At 52.7% G+C, this 24,847-nt stretch overlaps 1 protein-coding gene across 2 annotated transcripts in view; it reads right to left on the minus strand.

Annotated features, from left to right (window-relative positions):
- Positions 1-24,847, minus strand: part of MARK4 (microtubule affinity regulating kinase 4) — a 404,265-nt gene that overhangs the window by 222,418 nt on the left and 157,000 nt on the right. For both annotated transcript variants that reach the window (XM_063950480.1, XM_063950481.1), the window contains 2 exons: positions 19,503-19,622; positions 17,409-17,508 (listed from right to left, as the gene is read on the minus strand). In XM_063950480.1, coding sequence (XP_063806550.1) covers positions 17,409-17,508; positions 19,503-19,622 — 220 coding nt within the window. The remainder of the gene's footprint in view (positions 1-17,408; positions 17,509-19,502; positions 19,623-24,847) is intronic.

The following is a 24,847-nucleotide window of genomic DNA, read 5'->3' on the forward strand; positions in this document are numbered from 1 at the left end:
GTGTCATACCTCCTGTCCCTGACCAGAACACAGAGCCAGATACATATATACACCCACTACCTCCAGCCTGTGTCATACCTCCTGTCCCTGACCAGAACACAGAGCCAGATGGATACATACACCCACTACCTCCAGCCTGTGTCATACCTCCTGTCCCTGACCAGAACACAGAGCCAGATACATATATACACCCACTACCTCCAGCCTGTGTCATACCTCCTGTCCCTGACCAGAACACAGAGCCAGATACATATATACAACTCATACCTCCAGCCTGTGTCATACCTCCTGTCCCTGACCAGAACACAGAGCCAGATACATATATACACCCACTACCTCCAGACTGTGTCATACCTCCTGTCCCTGATCAGAACACAGAGCCAGATACATATATACACCTCATACCTCCAGCCTGTGTCATACCTCCTATCCCTGACCAGAACACAGACCCAGATACATATATACACCCACTACCTCCAGCCTGTGTCATACCTCCTGTCCCTGACCAGAACACAGAGCCAGATACATATATACACCCACTACCTCCAGACTGTGTCATACCTCCTATCCCTGACCAGAACACAGACCCAGATACATATATACACCCACTACCTCCAGCCTGTGTCATACCTCCTGTCCCTGACCAGAACACAGAGCCAGATACATATATACACCCACTACCTCCAGCCTGTGTCATACCTCCAGTCCCTGACCAGAACACAGAGCCAGATACATATATACACCTCATACCTCCAGCCTGTGTCATACCTCCTATCCCTGACCAGAACACAGAGCCAGATACATATATACACCCACTACCTCCAGCCTGTGTCATACCTCCTGTCCCTGACCAGAACACAGAACCAGATACATATATACACCCACTACCTCCAGCCTGTGTCATACCTCCTATCCCTGACCAGAACACAGACACAGATACATACACCCACTACCTCCAGCCTGTGTCATACCTCCAGTCCCTGACCAGAACACAGAGCCAGATACATATATACACCTCATACCTCCAGCCTGTGTCATACCTCCTATCCCTGACCAGAACACAGAGCCAGATACATATATACACCCACTACCTCCAGCCTGTGTCATACCTTCTATCCCTGACCAGAACACAGACCCAGATACATATATACACCCACTACCTCCAGGCTGTGTCATACCTCCTGTCCCTGACCAGAACACAGAGCCAGATACATATATACACCTCATACCTCCAGCCTGTGTCATACCTCCTATCCCTGACCAGAACACAGAGCCAGATACATATATACACCTCATACCTCCAGCCTGTGTCATACCTCCTATCCCTGACCAGAACACAGAGCCAGATACATATATACACCCACTACCTCCAGACTGTGTCATACCTCCTATCCCTGACCAGAACACAGAGCCAGATACATATATACACCTCATACCTTCAGCCTGTGTCATACCTCCTATCCCTGACCAGAACACAGAGCCAGATACATATATACACCTCATACCTCCAGCCTGTGTCATACCTCCTATCCCTGACCAGAACACAGAGCCAGATACATATATACACCCACTACCTCCAGACTGTGTCATACCTCCTGTCCCTGCCCAGAACACAGAGCCAGATACATATATACACCCACTACCTCCAGCCTGTGTCATACCTCCTGTCCCTGCCCAGAACACAGAGCCAGAAGGATATATACACCCACTACCTCCAGCCTGTGTCATACCTCCTGTCCCTGACCAGAACACAGACCTAGATACATATATACACCCACTACCTCCAGCCTGTGTCATACCTCCTGTCCCTGACCAGAACACAGAGCCAGATACATATATACACCCACTACCTCCAGCCTGTGTCATACCTCCTGTCCCTGACCAGAACACAGAACCAGATGGATACATACACCCACTACCTCCAGCCTGTGTCATACCTCCTGTCCCTGACCAGAACACAGAGCCAGATACATATATACACCCACTACCTCCAGCCTGTGTCATACCTCCTGTCCCTGACCAGAACACAGAGCCAGATACATATATACACCCACTGCCTCCAGCCTGTGTCATACCTCCTGTCCCTGACCAGAACACACAGAGCCAGATACATATATACACCCACTACCTCCAGCCTGTGTCATACCTCCTGTCCCTGACCAGAACACAGACCTAGATACATATATACACCCACTACCTCCAGCCTGTGTCATACCTCCTGTCCCTGACCAGAACACAGAGCCAGATACATATATACACCCACTACCTCCAGCCTGTGTCATACCTCCTGTCCCTGACCAGAACACAGAACCAGATGGATACATACACCCACTACCTCCAGCCTGTGTCATACCTCCTGTCCCTGACCAGAACACAGAGCCAGATACATATATACACCCACTACCTCCAGCCTGTGTCATACCTCCTGTCCCTGACCAGAACACAGAGCCAGATACATATATACACCCACTGCCTCCAGCCTGTGTCATACCTCCTGTCCCTGACCAGAACACACAGAGCCAGATACATATATACACCCACTACCTCCAGCCTGTGTCATACCTCCTGTCCCTGACCAGAACACAGAGCCAGATACATATATACACCCACTACCTCCAGCCTGTGTCATACCTCCTGTCCCTGACCAGAACACAGAGCCAGATACATATATACACCCACTACTTCCAGCCTGTGTCTTACCTCCTGTCCCTGACCAGTTCACAGAGCCAGATACATATATACACCCACTACCTCCAGGCTGTGTCATACCTCCTGTCCCTGACCAGAACACAGACCCAGATACATATATACACCCACTACCTCCAGACTGTGTCATACCTCCTGTCCCTGACCAGAACACAGAGCCAGATGGATACATACACCCACTACCTCCAGGCTGTCATACCTCCTGTCCCTGACCAGAACACAGAGCCAGATGGATACATACACCCACTACCTCCAGCCTGTGTCATACCTTCAGTCCCTGACCAGAACACAGAGCCAGATACATATATACACCTACTACCTCCAGACTGTGTTATACCTCCTGTCCCTGACCAGAACACAGAGCCAGATGAATACATACACCCACTACCTCCAGACTGTGTCATACCTCCTGTCCCTGACCAGAACACAGACCCAGATACATATATACACCCACTACCTCCAGACTGTGTCATACCTCCTGTCCCTGACCAGAACACAGAGCCAGATGAATACATACACCCACTACCTCCAGCCTGTGTCATACCTCCTGTCCCTGACCAGAACACAAAGCCAGATTAATACATACACCCACTACCTCCAGGCTGTGTCATACCTCCTGTCCCTGACCAGAACACAGACCCAGATACATATATACACCCACTACCTCCAGGCTGTGTCATACCTTCTGTCCCTGACCAGAACACAGAGCCAGATGAATATATACACCCACTACCTCCAGGCTGTCATACCTCCTGTCCCTTACCAGAACACAGAGCCAGATACATATATACACCCACTGCCTCCAGACTGTGTCATACCTCCTGTCCCTGACCAGAACACAGAGCCAGATGAATACATACACCCATTACCTCCAGCCTGTGTCATACCTCCTGTCCCTGACCAGAACACAGACCCAGATGGATACATACACCCACTACCTCCAGGCTGTGTCATACCTCCTGTCCCTGACCAGAACACAGAGCCAGATACATATATACACCCACTACCTCCAGCCTGTGTCATACCTCCTGTCCCTGACCAGAACACAGAACCAGATGGATACATACACCCACTACCTCCAGCCTGTGTCATACCTCCTGTCCCTGACCAGAACACAGAGCCAGATACATATATACACCCACTACCTCCAGCCTGTGTCATACCTCCTGTCCCTGACCAGAACACAGAGCCAGATACATATATACACCCACTACCTCCAGACTGTGTCATACCTCCTGTCCCTGACCAGAACACAGACCCAGATACATATATACACCCACTACCTCCAGACTGTGTCATACCTCCTGTCCCTGACCAGAACACAGAGCCAGATACATATATACACTAACTACCTCCAGGCTGTGTCATACCTCCTGTCCCTGACCAGAACACAGAGCCAGATACATATATACACCCACTACCTCCAGGCTGTGTCATACCTCCTGTCCCTGACCAGAACACAGAGCCAGATACATATATACACCCACTACCTCCAGGCTGTGTCATACCTCCTGTCCCTGTCCAGAACACAGACCCAGATACATATATACACCCACTACCTCCAGCCTGTGTCATACCTCCTGTCCCTGACCAGAACACAGAGCCAGATACATACATACACCCACTACCTCCAGCCTGTGTCATACCTCCTGTCCCTGACCAGAACACAGACCCAGATACATATATACACCCACTACCTCCAGACTGTGTCATACCTCCTGTCCCTGACCAGAACACGGAGCCAGATGAATACATACACCCACTACCTCCAGCCTGTGTCATACCTCCTGTCCCTGACCAGAACACAGACCCAGATACATATTGTGACAGGACGGTACCGTACGAAAGCACTCGCCGCTTTCGCGTCCCGTTGACTGCGCACAGATTGGAAGGTCAAGCCGCACGAGGCCTGACCACATAGGGGATTCCCGCTTACCGTCAGTAACCGCCTGTTACTGACTCCACCCACTGCGCTGTGGGCGGGTTCTCGCTGCCACCACCAAACTCCTAACCTGCCGTGGCGTTTGGAACCACGGTTCTGCTCTGTATGTGCCGTCGCACTGCCTTACCACAGCTGTGTGGTGCTGACGAATCCCCACTAGCCACTTGCTAGGCCTCTACCGGTAGCTGGCGGAAGGCGGAGCTTGGAGACGTCAGGTGCTTCCCTGGACAGCCGGAGAATGGGGCTAGGTTTGGCCTAACCCTGTAGGTCACAAGATGAAGCAGTCTTCTTGAGGCAAAGATGTTTATTGCTCAAATAACCTTTAAAAAGGCTCCTCCCTATTGCTAGGGGCAACAGCATACAATTAGATGTTTTCAGCAGAAGAAGATGTTACAATACACTCCTATGGGCCAACTGCCCTTCTTTTATCCCTCTCCAAGACCCCTTACCACAGGGGGTAAGCCCGCCCTGTGGTGCACAACTAATCAATGTTTACCCATGAGCTGTGCATGCTCTGGTCTCATGCACAGCTTTACATTGTTCCCTATGGACAGTGGGGAGTGGTCGGTCTCCTTTGACTCTCCTACCTTGGAGAATCAGGATACTCCCCGGTGCCGTCCAGTCTGGCTGGGGGGAAGTTTTCCCTCCTAAATCTGACTTCCAGAAACCTGCCCGGGACCCCTCTCACTGCCTGCAGCCTGGATTTGGGCTCCAGAGCTGGGCAGCCTGGCTCCCCGGTCCAGGTTTCTTGGCACTACGGCTGATCTCCATGGAGCTCCAAGAAACCACTCAGCTTGTTTCATAGCTAAGCCGCTTCTCTCTCTCCCTGTGCCTCTTGGAAATGTGAGGCTGGATGGGAAAACATTCCGTTTTTGGGGAAAAGGTCTGGGAGAATCCATCAGCCTGCACAGCTATGGATTCCCCCCTCCTGGGACACACAATCAAGTAAGTGCAATTTATCTTTAAATACATTACATTTAAATCACACTGTACATTTCCCTGTAAATATACACTGAGCCTGTGCCCTGCACAGACTCTACATACTCAGGCACTGCAGTGCCTTACAACACACTGTATGTCATTATTTAACTACTGTGCCCAGCGCTCAGCGCTGGGCTTCCCTAGCCCTGCAGCCTGGCTGCTAGGGCTCGCTCTCAGTGCTGGAGGTATGGGGCTGGCTTACCCCATCCTCCAGCCTGCCTTCCTGCCTCTGGGGTTCCAGGGAGCTGGCTCTCCCTGTCCCCCCAGTGTGGCACTAACCAGGGGCCTTGCCGCACGCAGCGGCGCACCCCCCTGTACCGAAGTCCGGCGGCCCGGGACACTTGTCCCGGCCGCCGTGACCCTGGCTTGTTTCAGCGCTGAGGCGCCGGGAGCGTAGCTCCCGGACCCCAGCGCTTCACCATCCTGCTCGGCAGCCTAATGTCCCCCACACCGCTAGGGAGCCGGCTAGCCCGGTCCCCCATGAGCAGCGCTGACTGTGAGTGCCCTCGCCGCAGCGTCCGGCGGGGAGCCGGGCAGCGGCGCACCCCCCTCGCCGCCCAGCAGCCCGGAACGTCCGTCCCGGCTGCCGCGGCTGGCCACCTCCGACGGGCTGAGGCGCCAGGAGCAGAGCTCCCGGCCCCCAGCGGCGGCTCTTCCAGAGAGCACTGCAGCGGGAGCCGAGCTCCCAGCCGCAGCGCTCACCCTTCTCCCCGGCGCGCACACTCCAGTGCGTCCGGGGCTACACTGACCGCTGCCGGGAGCGGAGCTCCCGGACTCCGGCGGTCAGCGGCTGCCTTCTCTCCCCCGGCGCGCACACACTGCTGAGCGCGTCGGGGGGCTGTCCTCCCTGCCGTGGTCTCCGGAGAGGTCCGGGACCACGGCACATTTAAAAATACAATTTTTTACATTTTATGACACACGGTGCCTAGCGCCCACAGTCTATTTCAAATCTGGCGCCAAGCGCCCATTGTCTGAAGAAATGGCGTCGGGCACTAGGGGTTAACCCCTTCAGTGCTGTAGGCGGCCATTTCCCTCGTGGCTGGGGTCCCTCCGGCCACACTCCTCCCCCCCATTCAAGCGGGTCAACCAGGGACCCATGTCCCAACGATTTGGGTCCTGGTCCCGCAGTCCGTTGGGGTGAAGGGGACGCTACCTGGGGGGGTGTAGGCTCTGGCCTAGACAGTTCATCCATAGTGTAGTGGGCCTCTCTTCGTGGGTGCACAATGTTCAAATAGTCCACCTGAAGTCCAAGCTCAAGGCTCCACCACAAAAGTCTGTCCAATTCCCCCAAGGTAGGTTGCAGCCACCTAACAGGTAGGTGGTAAGTCACCACGGTGGGGGGCCGGTTGCAAACAAGTGCCACCCACGGTGTCCCAACTGTGGCATACCCCACCTCCCACAATAGCAGTATACTGCTCAACCAGGCCACAGGGTGCTCCTGCCCATATGGCTCTTTCTGGCTCGGTACTGCTCCCAGTCCGTGCAGTGGCGCAATAGTTCGTAACACACAGTCCTGGTCAAGAATGTGCGCCATCAGCACTGGAGCGGGTACCCGAGCCTCCTTCAATGACTGGAATGCCAACTCGCAAGCGGGTGCAAAGTCCACTGACTTGGGAATGCCCTTCCTAGCCATCTCTGTCAAGGGGTTCACTACAGGACTAAAGTCAATGACAACATGTCCGTAGGGCCTTACAGGTTCTAAGGTCAGTACCGGTCTGGGTGATGTGGGTCGGGGACAGCCTCTGGTTGCCTCCACCCCCTCTGGGTTGGGCCTACCCCTGTCTCCTCCCACATGGTGCCCCAGGCACTGTACCTCCGTCATACCTATCTGGCAACGGTCTGCCCTAACTGTCAGACCTACCCTCCAATCCTCTTCTGTCGACCTATGACTCGGGAAACCTACCCTGTCACCTAGGCCTACTCTTCCCTCCTCGTCCACTACCTGTGCCACAGTGATGGCGGCCAGACCACCAGCCTCTGGATCCTGTGTGGCATCCACTACAGGGAGGCTGCGTGTCTTCCCCGATCTACTGTGCACAGGCAAGGGACCTGCTATGTCCACAGCAACTTGCTGCAAGGGTTCTCCTATGGGCAGAGGCCCAGAGACAACACATCCGCTGGAGTGCCCCGGCTGCCAACGCATGGCACCAGCCTTACATTTGGTCTGGGCGTCATCCGACATTCCAGACCAGGGTAAGCTCTGTGTCAGGCACTTCAGGGTACGGTCTGTTTCCGGGTTACTGTCCAAAGGGGTTTCGCTGGCAACCGACACCGGTTGCGCAGGAAAGTTCCCTGGGGGGACCAGTTGGACACATTCCCTATCTGGTCTATCCCCTCCCACTTTCCTGGCTACCCTGTACCTTAACCCTTCCCGCCAGGTCAAACTTCCTACCCCAACCCTGTCAAGGCCGCTGCCAGAGTGGCGCCTCATGCCTTTCGGGGATGGGTCAGAGAGTTGAGTCTCCCTAAACTCCTGCCTGTGGCCCTCAATCTCTCCTAAATTGGGACACTCTACAGGGGGATCTAGGTGGGGACTACTAGGGTCAGTCTGGTAGGGGTCAGTCATGGAAAAATCAGTGTGGTTTCTCATACTCACCGCCGGAGTTGGCAAACCACTTGGGTCAGGAGCATCATTGGGCACCCCCACAGGATCACACGAGCTGGAACCGACATCCGCTGCGTTGCTAGGGGACGTAGGCATACCAGAGGCAAAAGGCATGCGGGGTCGATGTACTGATCTAGCCGCTGTAATCTTTTCCTCTGGGCTGGTTGATGCTGTGGTTGGCTGTGCTGGCAGTTGTCTAGCAGCTGTAGTCTTTTCCTCTGGGCTGGGCGGTGCTGGAGTAGCTGATGTCAATGGTGGGTTTGGAACTTGACTCCGGGGAATGGCGCCAACAAACATAGTGACGATCCCACCACCCAGATCATTTCCTAGGACCACATCAGTTGGGAGACCATCCATGACGGCAACTTCTCGCAACTCTGGTCCAGCTCCCCAGTCCAGGTAGACTCTTGCCATGGGAACCGCTTTTTCTGTTCCTTCTGCCAGGGTGACCGTGGCAGTGCGACCCTGCAATACTGCAGCAGGATCTATAAGGTGGGGGCTCACCACAGTGATTGAGGCCCCAGAGTCTCTTAGGCCTTCTCCCTGCAGGGGTCCCACGTGGACTGGCTGCAGGTGCCTCCACATGTTGTGTAGGGGCTGTTTGGCCATGCAGGTGACTCTCTCCGCAGAGTGCACCTGTCTCTCGCCACACTCCATCGGACTGACTGGAGGGGGAACAGTCTCTGTAGGCTCATCTCCTCTCGTCAAACAAGCGATCCGGGCTCCAGCACTCGGATTTGGGGCACGAGTCTGGGTTGCTTGGGATGCAGGACAGTTCATCCTCAGATGTCCGATTTTCCCACAGCCGTAGCACTTCTTCTCCAGTCGTGGCACCGATGATCTCTGATCAGTTGCAGGGACGCTGCGGTGCGGTTGCTGGCCAAGAGCACCCGGGTTGGAAGATGCTTGTCTTTGGGTGTGATGAGCTAAATAGGGGGGTCCCCTTGGTGGTACAGTCTGTTGGAGCTGGCTGCTGGCTGGGCGCTTCTGCCCCCGTGGCCGAATTGCCACATATTTGTCGGCTAATTGGGCAGCCATTTTTAAGCTGGGTGGCTCCCGATCTAGCACCCACTCCTTCACTTCTTGGGCGCACCTGCGGTAGAACTGCTCCCTGCAGATCAGGTCGATCAGTACGTCCCATGTAGTGGCTTCTGAATCCTTCACCCACTTCACCACGTACTGCCGCAGCTGGGTGGCGAACTGCTCATGGGTGCTGCTAGGATTCTTGGGCAAGTCTCTGAACTTCTTCCTGTAAGACTCTGGAGTGATGAAGAATCGCTGGAGGAGGGCCTTCGCGACTTCGTCGTAGTTCCCACAGTCCTCTGTGGCCACTCCTCGATAGGCCTCCAAGGCCTCTCCATGCAGAGTGGGCACAAGGTGTCTCACCCACTCTGACTCGGGTAGATCGTGTAGTTTACAAGTCCTTTCAAAAACTTGCAAATGTCCATCAATGTCCCCATCACTGTCTGCAAACTTGGCAAACTGTATACGTCCTGATCTGTGTACAACAGCTGACAACGGCTCCCGGGGTACCACGGCCTGTGGTGCCCGCTTCGCATGCCACATCCGAATGACAAGCATGCGTTCTTGCTCCGTTGCCCTTTCCCCCAATTCCGCTAGCCGATCTGCTAGGGTATCCGGGTCGCCCCCCACGGGATGTTGGGATCCTGGCCCTGCTAGGGATTGCTGGGAAACATGGCTGTTGTGAGAGAGGGCGGGGCTTGTGGATCTCACCGGTCCTGTGCGAAGGTCCACTGTTGGGTCGTCCTCTGCGATGCTGACGCCGTCAGTGTTTTCCACCTCTACCCGATGAGACTCCTCCCAGCTCCTGAGCGCCGCCTTCATGACGCTTCTGGACGCGTTGGAAGGGATATCCACACCCTTCCCCTGGCATACGATCTCCAGATCCTCCTTGGACATTCCGCTGAATTCCGCCATCTTGTGAGTTCTCCTGCGCTGCAGTTACTCCTCTCCTGAGTAACTCGGCTTCTCCAATCGGGTGATGAAAAGCCGCCTGGGATTATCCCACCACTATGCCACCAATTTCTGTGACAGGACGGTACCGTACGAAAGCACTCGCCGCTTTCGCGTCCCGTTGACTGCGTACAGATTGGAAGGTCAAGCCGCACGAGGCCTGACCACATAGGGGATTCCCGCTTACCGTCAGTAACCGCCTGTTACTGACTCCACCCACTGCGCTGTGGGCGGGTTCTCGCTGCCACCACCAAACTCCTAACCTGCCGTGGCGTTTGGAACCACGGTTCTGCTCTGTATGTGCCGACGCACTGCCTTACCACAGCTGTGTGGTGCTGACGAATCCCCACTAGCCACTTGCTAGGCCTCTTCCGGTAGCTGGTGGAAGGCGGAGCTTGGAGACGTCAGGTGCTTCCCTGGACAGCCGGAGAACGGGGCTAGGTTTGGCCTAACCCTGTAGGTCACAAGATGAAGCAGTCTTCTTGAGGCAAAGATGTTTATTGCTCAAATAACCTTTAAAAAGGCTCCTCCCTATTGCTAGGGGCAACAGCATACAATTAGATGTTTTCAGCAGAAGATGTTACAATACACTCCTATGGGCCAACTGCCCTTCTTTTATCCCTCTCCAAGACCCCTTACCACAGGGGGTAAGCCCGCCCTGTGGTGCACAACCAATCAATGTTTACCCATGAGCTGTGCATGCTCTGGTCTCATGCACAGCTTTACATTGTTCCCTATGGACAGTGGGGAGTGGTCGGTCTCCTTTGACTCTCCTACCTTGGAGAATCAGGATACTCCCCGGTGCCGTCCAGTCTGGCTGGGGGGAAGTTTTCCCTCCTAAATCTGACTTCCAGAAACCTGCCCGGGACCCCTCTCACTGCCTGCAGCCTGGATTTGGGCTCCAGAGCTGGGCAGCCTGGCTCCCCGGTCCAGGTTTCTTGGCACTACGGCTGATCTCCATGGAGCTCCAAGAAACCACTCAGCTTGTTTCATAGCTAAGCTGCTTCTCTCTCTCCCTGTGCCTCTTGGAAATGTGAGGCTGGATGGGAAAACATTCCGTTTTTGGGGAAAAGGTCTGGGAGAATCCATCAGCCTGCACAGCTATGGATTCCCCCCTCCTGGGACACACAATCAAGTAAGTGCAATTTATCTTTAAATACATTACATTTAAATCACACTGTACATTTCCCTGTAAATATACACTGAGCCTGTGCCCTGCACAGACTCTACATACTCAGGCACTGCAGTGCCTTACAACACACTGTATGTCATTATTTAACTACTGTGCCCAGCGCTCAGCGCTGGGCTTCCCTAGCCCTGCAGCCTGGCTGCTAGGGCTCGCTCTCAGTGCTGGAGGTATGGGGCTGGCTTCCCCCATCCTCCAGCCTGCCTTCCTGCCTCTGGGGTTCCAGGGAGCTGGCTCTCCCTGTCCCCCCAGTGTGGCACTAACCAGGGGCCTCGCCGCACGCAGCGGCGCATCCCCCTGTACCGAAGTCCGGCGGCCCGGGACACTTGTCCCGGCCGCCGTGACCCTGGCTTGTTTCAGCGCTGAGGCACCGGGAGCTTAGCTCCCGGACCCCAGCGCTTCACCATCCTGCTCGGCAGCCTAATGTCCCCCACACCGCTAGGGAGCCGGCTAGCCCGGTCCCCCATGAGCGGCGCTGACTGTGAGTGCCCTCGCCGCAGCGTCCGGCGGGGAGCCGGGCTGCGGCGCACCCCCCTCGCCGCCCAGCAGCCCGGGACGTCCGTCCCGGCTGCCGCGGCTGGCCACCTCCGACGGGCTGAGGCGCCGGGAGCTCCCCCAGCAGCGGCTCTTACAGAGAGCACTGCAGCGGGAGCCGAGCTCCCAGCCGCAGCGCTCACCCTTCTCCCCGGCGCGCACACTCCAGTGCGCCCGGGGCTACACTGACCGCTGCCGGGACCACGGCACATTTAAAAATACAATTTTATACATTTTATGACACACGGCGCCTAGCGCCCACAGTCTATTTCAAATCTGGCGCCAAGCGCCCATTGTCTGAAGAAATGGCGTCGGGCACTAGGGTTTAACCCCTTCAGTGCTGCAGGCGGCCATTTCCCTCATGGCTGGGGTCCCTCCGGCCACACATATATACACCCACTACCTCCAGACTGTGTCATACCTCCTGTCCCTGACCAGAACACAGACCCAGATACATATATACACCAACTACCTCCAGCCTGTGTCATACCTCCTGTCCCTGACCAGAACACAGAGCCAGATGGATATATACACCCACTACCTCCAGCCTGTGTCATACCTCCTGTCCCTGATCAGAACACCGAGCCAGATACATATATACACCCACTACCTCCAGCCTGCGTCATACCTCCTGTCCCTGACCAGAACACAGAGCCAGATACATATATACACCCACTACCTCCAGCCTGTGTCATACCTCCTGTCCCTGACCAGAACACAGAACCAGATACATATATACACCCACTACCTCCAGCCTGTGTCATACCTCCTGTCCCTGACCAGAACACAGAGCCAGATGAATACATACACCCACTACCTCCAGCCTGTGTCATACCTCCTGTCCCTGACCAGAACACAGAGCCAGATACATATATACACCCACTACCTCCAGCCTGCGTCATACCTCCTGTCCCTGACCAGAACACAGAACCAGATACATATATACACCCACTACCTCCAGCCTGTGTCATACCTCCTGTCCCTGACCAGAACACAGACCCAGATACATACATACACCCACTACCTCCAGGCTGTGTCATACCTCCTGTCCCTGACCAGAACACAGAGCCAGATGAATACATACACCCACTACCTCCAGGCTGTGTCATACCTCCTGTCCCTGACCAGAACACAGAGCCAGATGAATACATACACCCACTACCTCCAGGCTGTGTCATACCTCCTGTCCCTGACCAGAACACAGAGCCAGATGGATATATACACCCACTACCTCCAGCCTGTGTCATACCTCCTGTCCCTGCCCAGAACACAGAGCCAGATGGATATATACACCCACTACCTCCAGCCTGTGTCATACCTCCTATCCCTGCCCAGAACACAGAGCCAGATACATATATACACCCATTACCTCCAGACTGTGTCATACCTCCTGTCCCTGACCAGAACACAGAGCCAGATACATATATACACCCACTACCTCCAGACTGTGTCATACCTCCTGTCCCTGACCAGAACACAGAGCCAGATACATATATACACCCACTACCTCCAGCCTGTGTCATACCTCCTGTCCCTGACCAGAACACAGAGCCAGATACATATATACACCCACTACCTCCAGTCTGTGTCATACCTCCTGTCCCTGACCAGAACACAGAGCCAGATACATATATACACCCACTACCTCCAGCCTGTGTCATACCTCCTGTCCCTGACCAGAACACAGAGCCAGATACATATATACACCCACTACCTCCAGACTGTGTCATACCTCCTGTCCCTGACCAGAACACAGACCCAGATACATATATACACCCACTACCTCCAGCCTGTGTCATACCTCCTGTCCCTGACCAGAACACAGAGCCAGATGGATATATACACCCACTACCTCCAGCCTGTGTCATACCTCCTGTCCCTGACCAGAACACAGACCCAGATACATACATACACCCACTACCTCCAGGCTGTGTCATACCTCCTGTCCCTGCCCAGAACACAGAGCCAGATGGATATATACACCCACTACCTCCAGCCTGTGTCATACCTCCTGTCCCTGACCAGAACACAGACCCAGATACATACATACACCCACTACCTCCAGGCTGTGTCATACCTCCTGTCCCTGCCCAGAACACAGAGCCAGATGGATATATACACCCACTACCTCCAGCCTGTGTCATACCTCCTGTCCCTGACCAGAACACAGAGCCAGATACATATATACACCCACTACCTCCAGCCTGTGTCATACCTCCTGTCCCTGACCAGAACACAGAACCAGATGGATACATACACCCACTACCTCCAGCCTGTGTCATACCTCCTGTCCCTGACCAGAACACAGACCCAGATACATATATACACCCACTACCTCCAGCCTGTGTCATACCTCCTGTCCCTGACCAGAACACAGACCCAGATACATATATACACCCACTACCTCCAGCCTGTGTCATACCTCCTGTCCCTGTCCAGAACACAGAGCCAGATGAATACATACACCCACTACCTCCAGGCTGTGTCATACCTCCTGTCCCTGACCAGAACACAGACCCAGATACATACATACACCCACTACCTCCAGGCTGTGTCATACCTCCTGTCCCTGACCAGAACACAGACCCAGATGGATATATATACCCATTACCTCCAGCCTGTGTCATACCTCCTGTCCCTGACCAGAACACAGACCCAGATACATACATACACCCACTACCTCCAGGCTGTGTCATACCTCCTGTCCCTGCCCAGAACACAGAGCCAGATGAATACATACACCCACTACCTCCAGGCTGTGTCATACCTCCTGTCCCTGACCAGAACACAGACCCAGATACATACATACACCCACTACCTCCAGGCTGTGTCATACCTCCTGTCCCTGACCAGAACACAGACCCAGATGGATATATATACCCATTACCTCCAGCCTGTGTCATACCTCCTGTCCCTGACCAGAACACAGACCCAGATACATACATACACCCACTACCTCCAGGCTGTGTCATACCTCCTGTCCCTGACCAGAACACAGACCCAGATGGATATATATACCCATTACCTCCAGCCTGTGTCATACCTCCTGTCCCTGACCAGAACACAGAGCCAGATGTATACATACACCCACTACCTCCAGCCTGTGTCATACCTCCTGTCCCTGACCAGAACACAGAGCCAAATACATATATACACCCACTACCTCCAGCCTGTGTCATACCTCCTGTCCCTGACCAGAACACAGAGCCAGATGGATACATACACCCACTACCCCCAGCCTGTGTCATACCTCCTGTCCCTGACCAGAACACAGAGCCAGATACATATATACACCCACTACCTCCAGCCTGTGTCATACCTCCTGTCCCTGACCAGAACACAGAGCCAGATACATATATACACCCACTACCTCCAGACTGTGTCATACCTCCTGTCCCTGACCAGAACACAGACCCAGATGGATACATACACCCACTACCTCCAGCCTGCGTCATACCTCCTATCCCTGACCAGAACACAGAGCCAGATACATATATACACCCACTACCTCCAGCCTGTGTCATACCTCCTGTCCCTGACCAGAACACAGACCCAGATACATATATACACCCACTACCTCCAGACTGTGTCATACCTCCTGTCCCTGACCAGAACACAGAGCCAGATGGATATATACACCCACTACCTCCAGGCTGTGTCATACCTCCTGTCCCTGACCAGAACACAGAGCCAGATACATATATACACCCACTACCTCCAGCCTGCGTCATACCTCCTGTCCCTGACCAGAACACAGAGCCAGATACATATATACACCCACTACCTCCAGCCTGCGTCATACCTCCTGTCCCTGACCAGAACACAGAGCCAGATACATATATACACCCACTACCTCCAGCCTGTGTCATACCTCCTGTCCCTGACCAGAACACAGACCCAGATACATATATACACCCACTGCCTCCAGCCTGTGTCATACCTCCTGTCCCTGACCAGAACACAGACCCAGATACATATATACACCCACTACCTCCAGCCTGTGTCATACCTCCTGCCCCTGACCAGAACACAGACCCAGATACATATATACACCCACTACCTCCAGGCTGTGTCATACCTCCTGTCCCTGACCAGAACACAGAGCCAGATACATATATACACCCACTACCTCCAGCCTGTGTCATACCTCCTGACCCTGACCAGAACACAGAGCCAGATACATATATACACCCACTACCTCCAGCCTGTGTCATACCTCCTGTCCCTGACCAGAACACAGAGCCAGATACATATATACATCCACTACCTCCAGACTGTGTCATACCTCCTGTCCCTGCCCAGAACACAGAGCCAGATACATATATACACCCACTACCTCCAGCCTGTGTCATACCTCCTGTCCCTGACCAGAACACAGAGCCAGATACATATATACACCCACTACCTCCAGCCTGTGTCATACCTCCTGTCCCTGACCAGAACACGGAGCCAGATACATATATACACCCACTACCTCCAGCCTGTGTCATACCTCCTGTCCCTGACCAGAACACAGAGCCAGATGAATATAGGCACACTGTAAGAGATGTGATATGCTGCGCAGCACACTGTAAGAGATGAGATATGCTGCGCAGCACACTGTAAGAGATGTGATATGCTGCGCAGCCCACTGTAAGAGATGCGATATGCTGCGCAGCCCACTGTAAGAGATGCGATATGCTGCGCAGCCCACTGTAAGAGATGTGATATGCTGCGCAGCACACTGTAAGAGATGCGATATGCTGTGCAGCACACTGTAAGAGATGCGATATGCTGTGCAGCACACTGTAAGAGATGCGATATGCTGCGCAGCCCACTGTAAGAGATGCGATATGCTGCGCAGCACACTGTAAGAGATTAGATATGCTGCACAGCACACTGTAAGAGATGTGATATGCTGCGCAGCACACTGTAAGAGATGCGATATGCTGCGCAGCACACTGTAAGAGATGTGATATGCTGCACAGCACACTGTAGGAGATGCAATATGCTGCGCAGCACACTGTAAGAGATGTGATATGCTGCGCAGCACACTGTAAGAGATGCGATATGCTGCGCAGCCCACTGTAAGAGATGTGATATGCTGCGCAGCCCACTGTAAGAGATGTGATATGCTGTGCAGCACACTGTATGATGTGATATGCTGCGCAGCACACTGTAATAGATGTGATATGCTGCACAGCACACTGTAAGAGATGTGATATGCTGTGCAGCACACTGTAAGATGTGATATGCTGTGCAGCACACTGTAAGATGTTATATGCTGTGCAGCACACTGTAAGAGATGTGATATGCTGCGCAGCACACTGTAAGAGATGCAATATGCTGCGCAGACCACAGTACACAAGGAATCAACCTACAAATCTTTCCTCTGAACCATTCGGTCACATTCAGATGCTGCCAACACGAACCCTCTGTTATACACCGCTCCCGTCATATAACTATTGCCCCAATCCACCAGACTCTCCTTCCATCCTCACCAATACGTTTGGGGTCAGCGTGGTCTTCTTCTGGCTCTTTGTACGGTTTCAGATCATCACTGTCAAATCCAATGTTCATCCACTTGTCATTCATTATTTGCTGAGAAAGATGATAGAACAATAGAGTCATAGAGACAGAGAGAGAGCAGAACAATAGAGTCAGAGAGAGAGCGGAACAATAGAGTCAGAGAGACAAAGAGAGCGGAACAATAGAGTCAGAGAGGAGGAGAGAGAGCAGAACAATAGAGTCAGAGAGAGCGCGGAACAATAGTCAGAGAGACAGAGAGAAAGCAGAACAATAGAGTCAGAGAGAGAGCGAAACAATAGAGTCAGAGAGACGAAGAGCGGAACAAAAGAGTCAGAGAGACAAAGAGAGAGTGGAACAATAGAGTCAGAGAGACGAAGAGCGGAACAATAGAGTCAGAGAGACAGAGAGAGAGTGGAACAAAAGAGTTAGAGAGGCGGAGAGAGTGCGGGACAATAGAGTCAGATAGTGGAAGAACAGACAGTCATACAGTAGTAGAGAGAGAGCGGAACAATAGAGTCAGAGAAGGAGAGAGAGCGGAACAATAGAGTCAGAGAGACGAAGAGCGGAACAATAGAGTCAGAGAGACAGAGCGGAACCAAAGAGTGAGAGAGACAAAGAGAGAGCGGAACAATAGAGTCAGAGAGATGAAGAGTGGAACAATAGAGTTGGAGAGAGAGCGGAACAACAGAGTCAGAGAGACAGAGAGAGCGCAGAACAAAAGAGTCAGAGAGACAGAGAGAGAGCGGAACAATAGAGTCAGAGAGACAGAGAGAGAGCGGAACAATAGAGTCAGAGAGAAGGAGAGAGAGCGGAACAATAGAGTCAGAGAGACAGCGAGAGAGCGGAACAACAGAGTCAGAGAGACAGAGAGAGAGCAGAACAACAGAGTCAGAGAGACAGCGAGAGAGCGGAACAACAGAGTCAGAGAGACAGAGAGCGCGGAACAATAGTCAGAGAGACAGAGAGAGAGCAGAACAATAGAGTTAGAGAGAGCGCGGACCAATAGAGTCAGAGAGACAGAGAGCGGAACAACAGAGTCAGAGAGAGCGCGGAACAATAGAGTCAGAGAGACAGAGAGAGAGCTGGAGAGAGAGCGGAACAATAGAGTCAGAGAGACGGAGAGAGAGCGGAACAATAGAGTCAGAGAGACGGAGAGAGAGTGGAACAATAGAGTCAGAGAGACAGAGAGAGAGCTGGAGAGAGAGTGGAACAATAGAGTCAGAGAGACAGAGAGAGAGCAGAACAATAGAGTCAGAGATACAGAGAGAGAGTAGAACAACAGAGTCAGAGAGACCGAGAGAGAGCAGAACAATAGAGTCAGAGATACAGAGAGAGGGCAGAACAACAGAGTCAGAGAGACAGAGAGAGAGAGGAACAAGAGTCAGAGAGACAGAGAGAGAGCAGAACAATAGAGTTAGAGAGAGCGCGGAACAATAGAGTCAGAGAGACAGAGAGCGGAACAACAGAGTCAGAGAGACGGTGAGAGAGTGGAACAACAGAGTCAGAGAGACAGAGAGAGCGCGGAATAGAGTCAGAGAGACAGAGAGAGAGAGCGGAACAACAGAGTCAGAGAGACGGAGAGAGAGCGGAACAACAGAGTCAGAGACGGAGAGAGAGCGGAACAACAGAGTCAGAGAGACGGAGAGAGAGCGGAACAACAGAGTCAGAGAGACGGAGAGAGAGCGGAACAACAGAGTCAGAGAGACGGAGAGAGCGTGGAACAAAAGAGTCAGAGAGTCAGAGAGAGCGCGGAACAATAGAGTCAGAGAGAGCGCGGAACAATAGAGTCAGAGAGACAGAGAGCGGAACAACAGAGTCAGAGAGACGGAGAGAGAGAGCGGAACAATAGAGTCAGAGAAACGGAGAGAGAGCGGAACAATAGAGTCAGATAGTGGAAGAACAGACAGTCATACAGTAGTAGAGAGAGAGGGACAATAGAGTCACATAGTGGAAGAACAGACAGTCTTACAGTAGAGAGATGGAGAGAGAGCGGGACAATAGAGTCACATAGTGGAAGAATAGACAGTCATACAGTAGTAGAGAGACAGAGAGAGCGGAATCTTTACCTCGAGTGTGCACCGCTTGGTGGGATTCAGCACTAGGAATCGCCGCAGGACGCTCTCACAGTCCGTGCTCATATAGAAAGGAACTCTGTACTTGCCACGTAGGACACGTTCCCTCAACTCCTATGAAATGTGGACAAGTCACCAATTATTGTTCCTACCTCCTTGTCTTGTGGCTTCCCCAAATTCTCTGATCTAACCGACCTCACTCCCTCTATCCATATGTAATGATCAGGGTGAGAGCAGCGCTCGGCAGGTGACTGTGTATGATGGGACGTCCTGGATTATCTCCTTACAGAGCTACATAGTCACCTCACTCCCTCTATCCATATGTAATGATCAGGGTGAGAGCAGAGCTCGGCAGGTGACTGTGTATCATGGGACGCCCTGGATTATCTACTTACAGAGCTACATAGTCACCTCACTCCCTCTATCCATATGTAATGATCAGGGTGAGAGCAGAGCTCGGCAGGTGACTGTGTATCATGGGACGCCCTGGATTATCTCCTTACAGAGCTACATAGTCACCTCACTCCCTCTATCCATATGTAATGATCAGGGTGAGAGCAGCGCTCGGCAGGTGACGGTGTATCATGGGACGCCCTGGATTATCTCCTTACAGAGCTACATAGTCACCTCACTCCCTCTATCCATATGTAATGATCAGGGTGAGAGCAGCGCTCGGCAGATGACAGTGTATCATGGGACGTCCTGGATTATCTCCTTACAGAGCTACATAGTCACCTCACTCCCTCTATCCATATGTAATGATCAGGGTGAGCGCAGCGCTCGGCAGGTGACTGTGTATCATGGGGCACCCTGGATTATCTCCTTACAGAGCTACATAGTCACCTCACTCCCTCTATCCATATGTAATGATCAGGGTGAGCGCAGCGCTCGGCAGGTGACTGTGTATCATGGGACGTCCTGGATTATCTCCTTACAGAGCTACATAGTCACCTCACTCCCTCTATCCATATGTAATGATCAGGGTGAGAGCAGCGCTCGGCAGGTGACTGTGTACTATGGGGCGCCCTGGATTATCTCCTTACAGAGCTACATAGTCACCTCACTCCCTCTATCCATATGTAATGATCAGGGTGAGAGCAGCGCTCGGCAGGTGACTGTGTATCATGGGACGCTCTGGATTATCTTCTTACAGAGCTACATAGTCACCTCACTCCCTCTATCCATATGTAATGATCAGGGTGAGAGCAGCGCTCGGCAGGTGACTGTGTATCATGGGACGTCCTGGATTATCTCCTTACAGAGCTACACAGTCACCTCACTCCCTCTATCCATATGTAATGATCAGGGTGAGAGCAGCGCTCGGCAGGTGACTGTGTACTATGGGACGCCCTGGATTATCTCCTTACAGAGCTACACAGTCACCTCAGTCCCTCTATCCATATGTAATGATCAGGGTGAGAGCAGCGCTCGGCAGGTGACTGTGTATCATGGGACGCTCTGGATTATATCCTTACAGAGCTACATAGTCACCTCACTCCCTCTATCCATATGTAATGATCAGGGTGAGAGCAACGCTCGGCAGGTGACTGTGTACTATGGGACGCCCTGGATTATCTCTTTACAGAGCTACACAGTCACCTCACTCCCTCTATCCATATGTAATGATCAGGGTGAGAGCAGCGCTCGGCAGGTGACTGTGTATCATGGGACGTCCTGGATTATCCCTTTACAGAGCTACACAGTCACCTCACTCCCTCTATCCATATGTAATGATCAGGGTGAGCGCAGCGCTCGGCAGGTGACTGTGTACTATGGGACGCCCTGGATTATCTCTTTACAGAGCTACACAGTCACCTCACTCCCTCTATCCATATGTAATGATCAGGGTGAGAGCAATGCTCGGCAGGTGACTGTGTACTATGGGACGCCCTGGATTATCTACTTACAGAGCTACAGTCACCTCACTCCCTCTATCCATATGTAATGATCAGGGTGAGAGCAACGCTCGGCAGGTGACTGTGTATCATGGGACGCCCTGGATTATCTCCTTACAGAGCTACATAGTCACCTCACTCCCTCTATCCATATGTAATGATCAGGGTGAGAGCAGCGCTCGGCAGGTGACTGTGTATCATGGGACGCCCTGGATTATCTCCTTACAGAGCTACATAGTCACCTCACTCCCTCTATCCATATGTAATGATCAGGGTGAGAGCAGCGCTCGGCAGGTGACTGTGTATCATGGGACGCCCTGGATTATCTTCTTACAGAGCTACATAGTAACCTCACTCCCTCTATCCACATGTAATGATCAGGGTGAGAGCAGCGCTCGGCAGGTGACTGTGTATCATGGGACGCCCTGGATTATCTCCTTACAGACCTACAGTAACCTCACTCCCTCTATCCATATATAATGATCAGGGTGAGAGCAGCGTTCGGCAGGTGACTGTGTATCATGGGACGCCCTGGATTATCTCCTTACAGAGCTACATAGTCACCTCACTCCCTCTATCCATATGTAATGATCAGGGTGAGAGCAACGCTCGGCAGGTGACTGTGTATCATGGGACGCTCTGGATTATCTCCTTACAGAGCTACATAGTCACCTCACTCCCTCTATCAATATGTAATGATCAGGGTGAGAGCAACGCTCGGCAGGTGACTGTGTATCATGGGACGCTCTGGATTATCTCCTTACAGAGCTACATAGTCACCTCACTCCCTCTATCCATATGTAATGATCAGGGTGAGAGCAGCACTCGGCAGGTGACTGTGTATCATGGGACGCCCTGGATTATCTCCTTACAGAGCTACATAGTCACCTCACTCCCTCTATCCATATGTAATGATCAGGGTGAGAGCAGCGCTCGGCAGGTGACTGTGTATCATGGGACGCTCTGGATTATCTCCTTACAGAGCTACATAGTCACCTCACTTCCTCTATCCATATGTAATGATCAGGGTGAGAGCAGCGCTCGGCAGGTGACTGTGTACTATGGGACACCCTGGATTATCTTCTTACAGAGCTACATAGTCACCTCACTTCCTCTATCCATATGTAATGATCAGGGTGAGAGCAGCGCTCGGCAGGTGACTGTGTACTATGGGACGCCCTGGATTATCTCCTTACAGAGCTACATAGTCACCTCACTCCCTCTATCCATATGTAATGATCAGGGTGAGAGCAGCGCTCGGCAGGTGACTGTGTATCATGGGACGCCCTGGATTATCTCCTTACAGAGCTCCATAGTCACCTCACTCCCTCTATCCATATGTAATGATCAGGGTGAGAGCAACGCTCGGCAGGTGACTGTGTACTATGGGACGCTCTGGATTATCTCCTTACAGAGCTACATAGTCACCTCACTCCCTCTATCCATATGTAATGATCAGGGTGAGAGCAGCGCTCGGCAGGCGACTGTGTACTATGGGACGCCCTGGATTATCTCCTTACAGAGCTACATAGTCACCTCACTCCCTCTATCCATATGTAATGATCAGGGTGAGAGCAGCGCTCGGCAGGTGACTGTGTATCATGGGGCGCCCTGGATTATCTACTTACAGAGCTACATAGTCACCTCACTCCCTCTATCCATATGTAATGATCAGGGTGAGAGCAACGCTCGGCAGGTGACTGTGTATCATGGGACGCTCTGGATTATCTCCTTACAGAGCTACATAGTCACCTCACTCCCTCTATCCATATGTAATGATCAGGGTGAGAGCAGCGCTCGGCAGATGACAGTGTATCATGGGACGTCCTGGATTATCTCCTTACAGAGCTACATAGTCACCTCACTCCCTCTATCCATATGTAATGATCAGGGTGAGCGCAGCGCTCGGCAGGTGACTGTGTATCATGGGGCACCCTGGATTATCTCCTTACAGAGCTACATAGTCACCTCACTCCCTCTATCCATATGTAATGATCAGGGTGAGCGCAGCGCTCGGCAGGTGACTGTGTACTATGGGGCGCCCTGGATTATCTCCTTACAGAGCTACATAGTCACCTCACTCCCTCTATCCATATGTAATGATCAGGGTGAGAGCAGCGCTCGGCAGGTGACTGTGTATCATGGGACGCTCTGGATTATCTTCTTACAGAGCTACATAGTCACCTCACTCCCTCTATCCATGTGTAATGATCAGGGTGAGAGCAGCGCTCGGCAGGTGACTGTGTATCATGGGACGTCCTGGATTATCTCCTTACAGAGCTACACAGTCACCTCACTCCCTCTATCCATATGTAATGATCAGGGTGAGAGCAGCGCTCGGCAGGTGACTGTGTACTATGGGACGCCCTGGATTATCTCCTTACAGAGCTACACAGTCACCTCACTCCCTCTATCCATATGTAATGATCAGGGTGAGAGCAGCGCTCGGCAGGTGACTGTGTATCATGGGACGCTCTGGATTATATCCTTACAGAGCTACATAGTCGCCTCACTCCCTCTATCCATATGTAATGATCAGGGTGAGAGCAGCGCTCGGCAGGTGACTGTGTATCATGGGACGTCCTGGATTATCCCTTTACAGAGCTACACAGTCACCTCACTCCCTCTATCCATATGTAATGATCAGGGTGAGCGCAGCGCTCGGCAGGTGACTGTGTACTATGGGACGCCCTGGATTATCTCTTTACAGAGCTACACAGTCACCTCACTCCCTCTATCCATATGTAATGATCAGGGTGAGAGCAATGCTCGGCAGGTGACTGTGTACTATGGGACGCCCTGGATTATCTACTTACAGAGCTACAGTCACCTCACTCCCTCTATCCATATGTAATGATCAGGGTGAGAGCAACGCTCGGCAGGTGACTGTGTATCATGGGACGCCCTGGATTATCTTCTTACAGAGCTACATAGTCACCTCACTCCCTCTATCCATATGTAATGATCAGGGTGAGAGCAGCGCTCGGCAGGTGACTGTGTATCATGGGACGCCCTGGATTATCTTCTTACAGAGCTACATAGTAACCTCACTCCCTCTATCCACATGTAATGATCAGGGTGAGAGCAGCGCTCGGCAGGTGACTGTGTATCATGGGACGCCCTGGATTATCTCCTTACAGACCTACAGTAACCTCACTCCCTCTATCCATATATAATGATCAGGGTGAGAGCAGCGTTCGGCAGGTGACTGTGTATCATGGGACGCCCTGGATTATCTCCTTACAGACCTACAGTAACCTCACTCCCTCTATCCATATGTAATGATCAGGGTGAGAGCAACGCTCGGCAGGTGACTGTGTATCATGGGACGCTCTGGATTATCTCCTTACAGAGCTACATAGTCACCTCACTCCCTCTATCAATATGTAATGATCAGGGTGAGAGCAACGCTCGGCAGGTGACTGTGTATCATGGGACGCTCGG

This window comes from Pseudophryne corroboree (genome assembly GCF_028390025.1).
Source record: "Pseudophryne corroboree isolate aPseCor3 chromosome 8 unlocalized genomic scaffold, aPseCor3.hap2 SUPER_8_unloc_6, whole genome shotgun sequence".
Classification (NCBI taxonomy): domain Eukaryota; kingdom Metazoa; phylum Chordata; class Amphibia; order Anura; family Myobatrachidae; genus Pseudophryne; species Pseudophryne corroboree.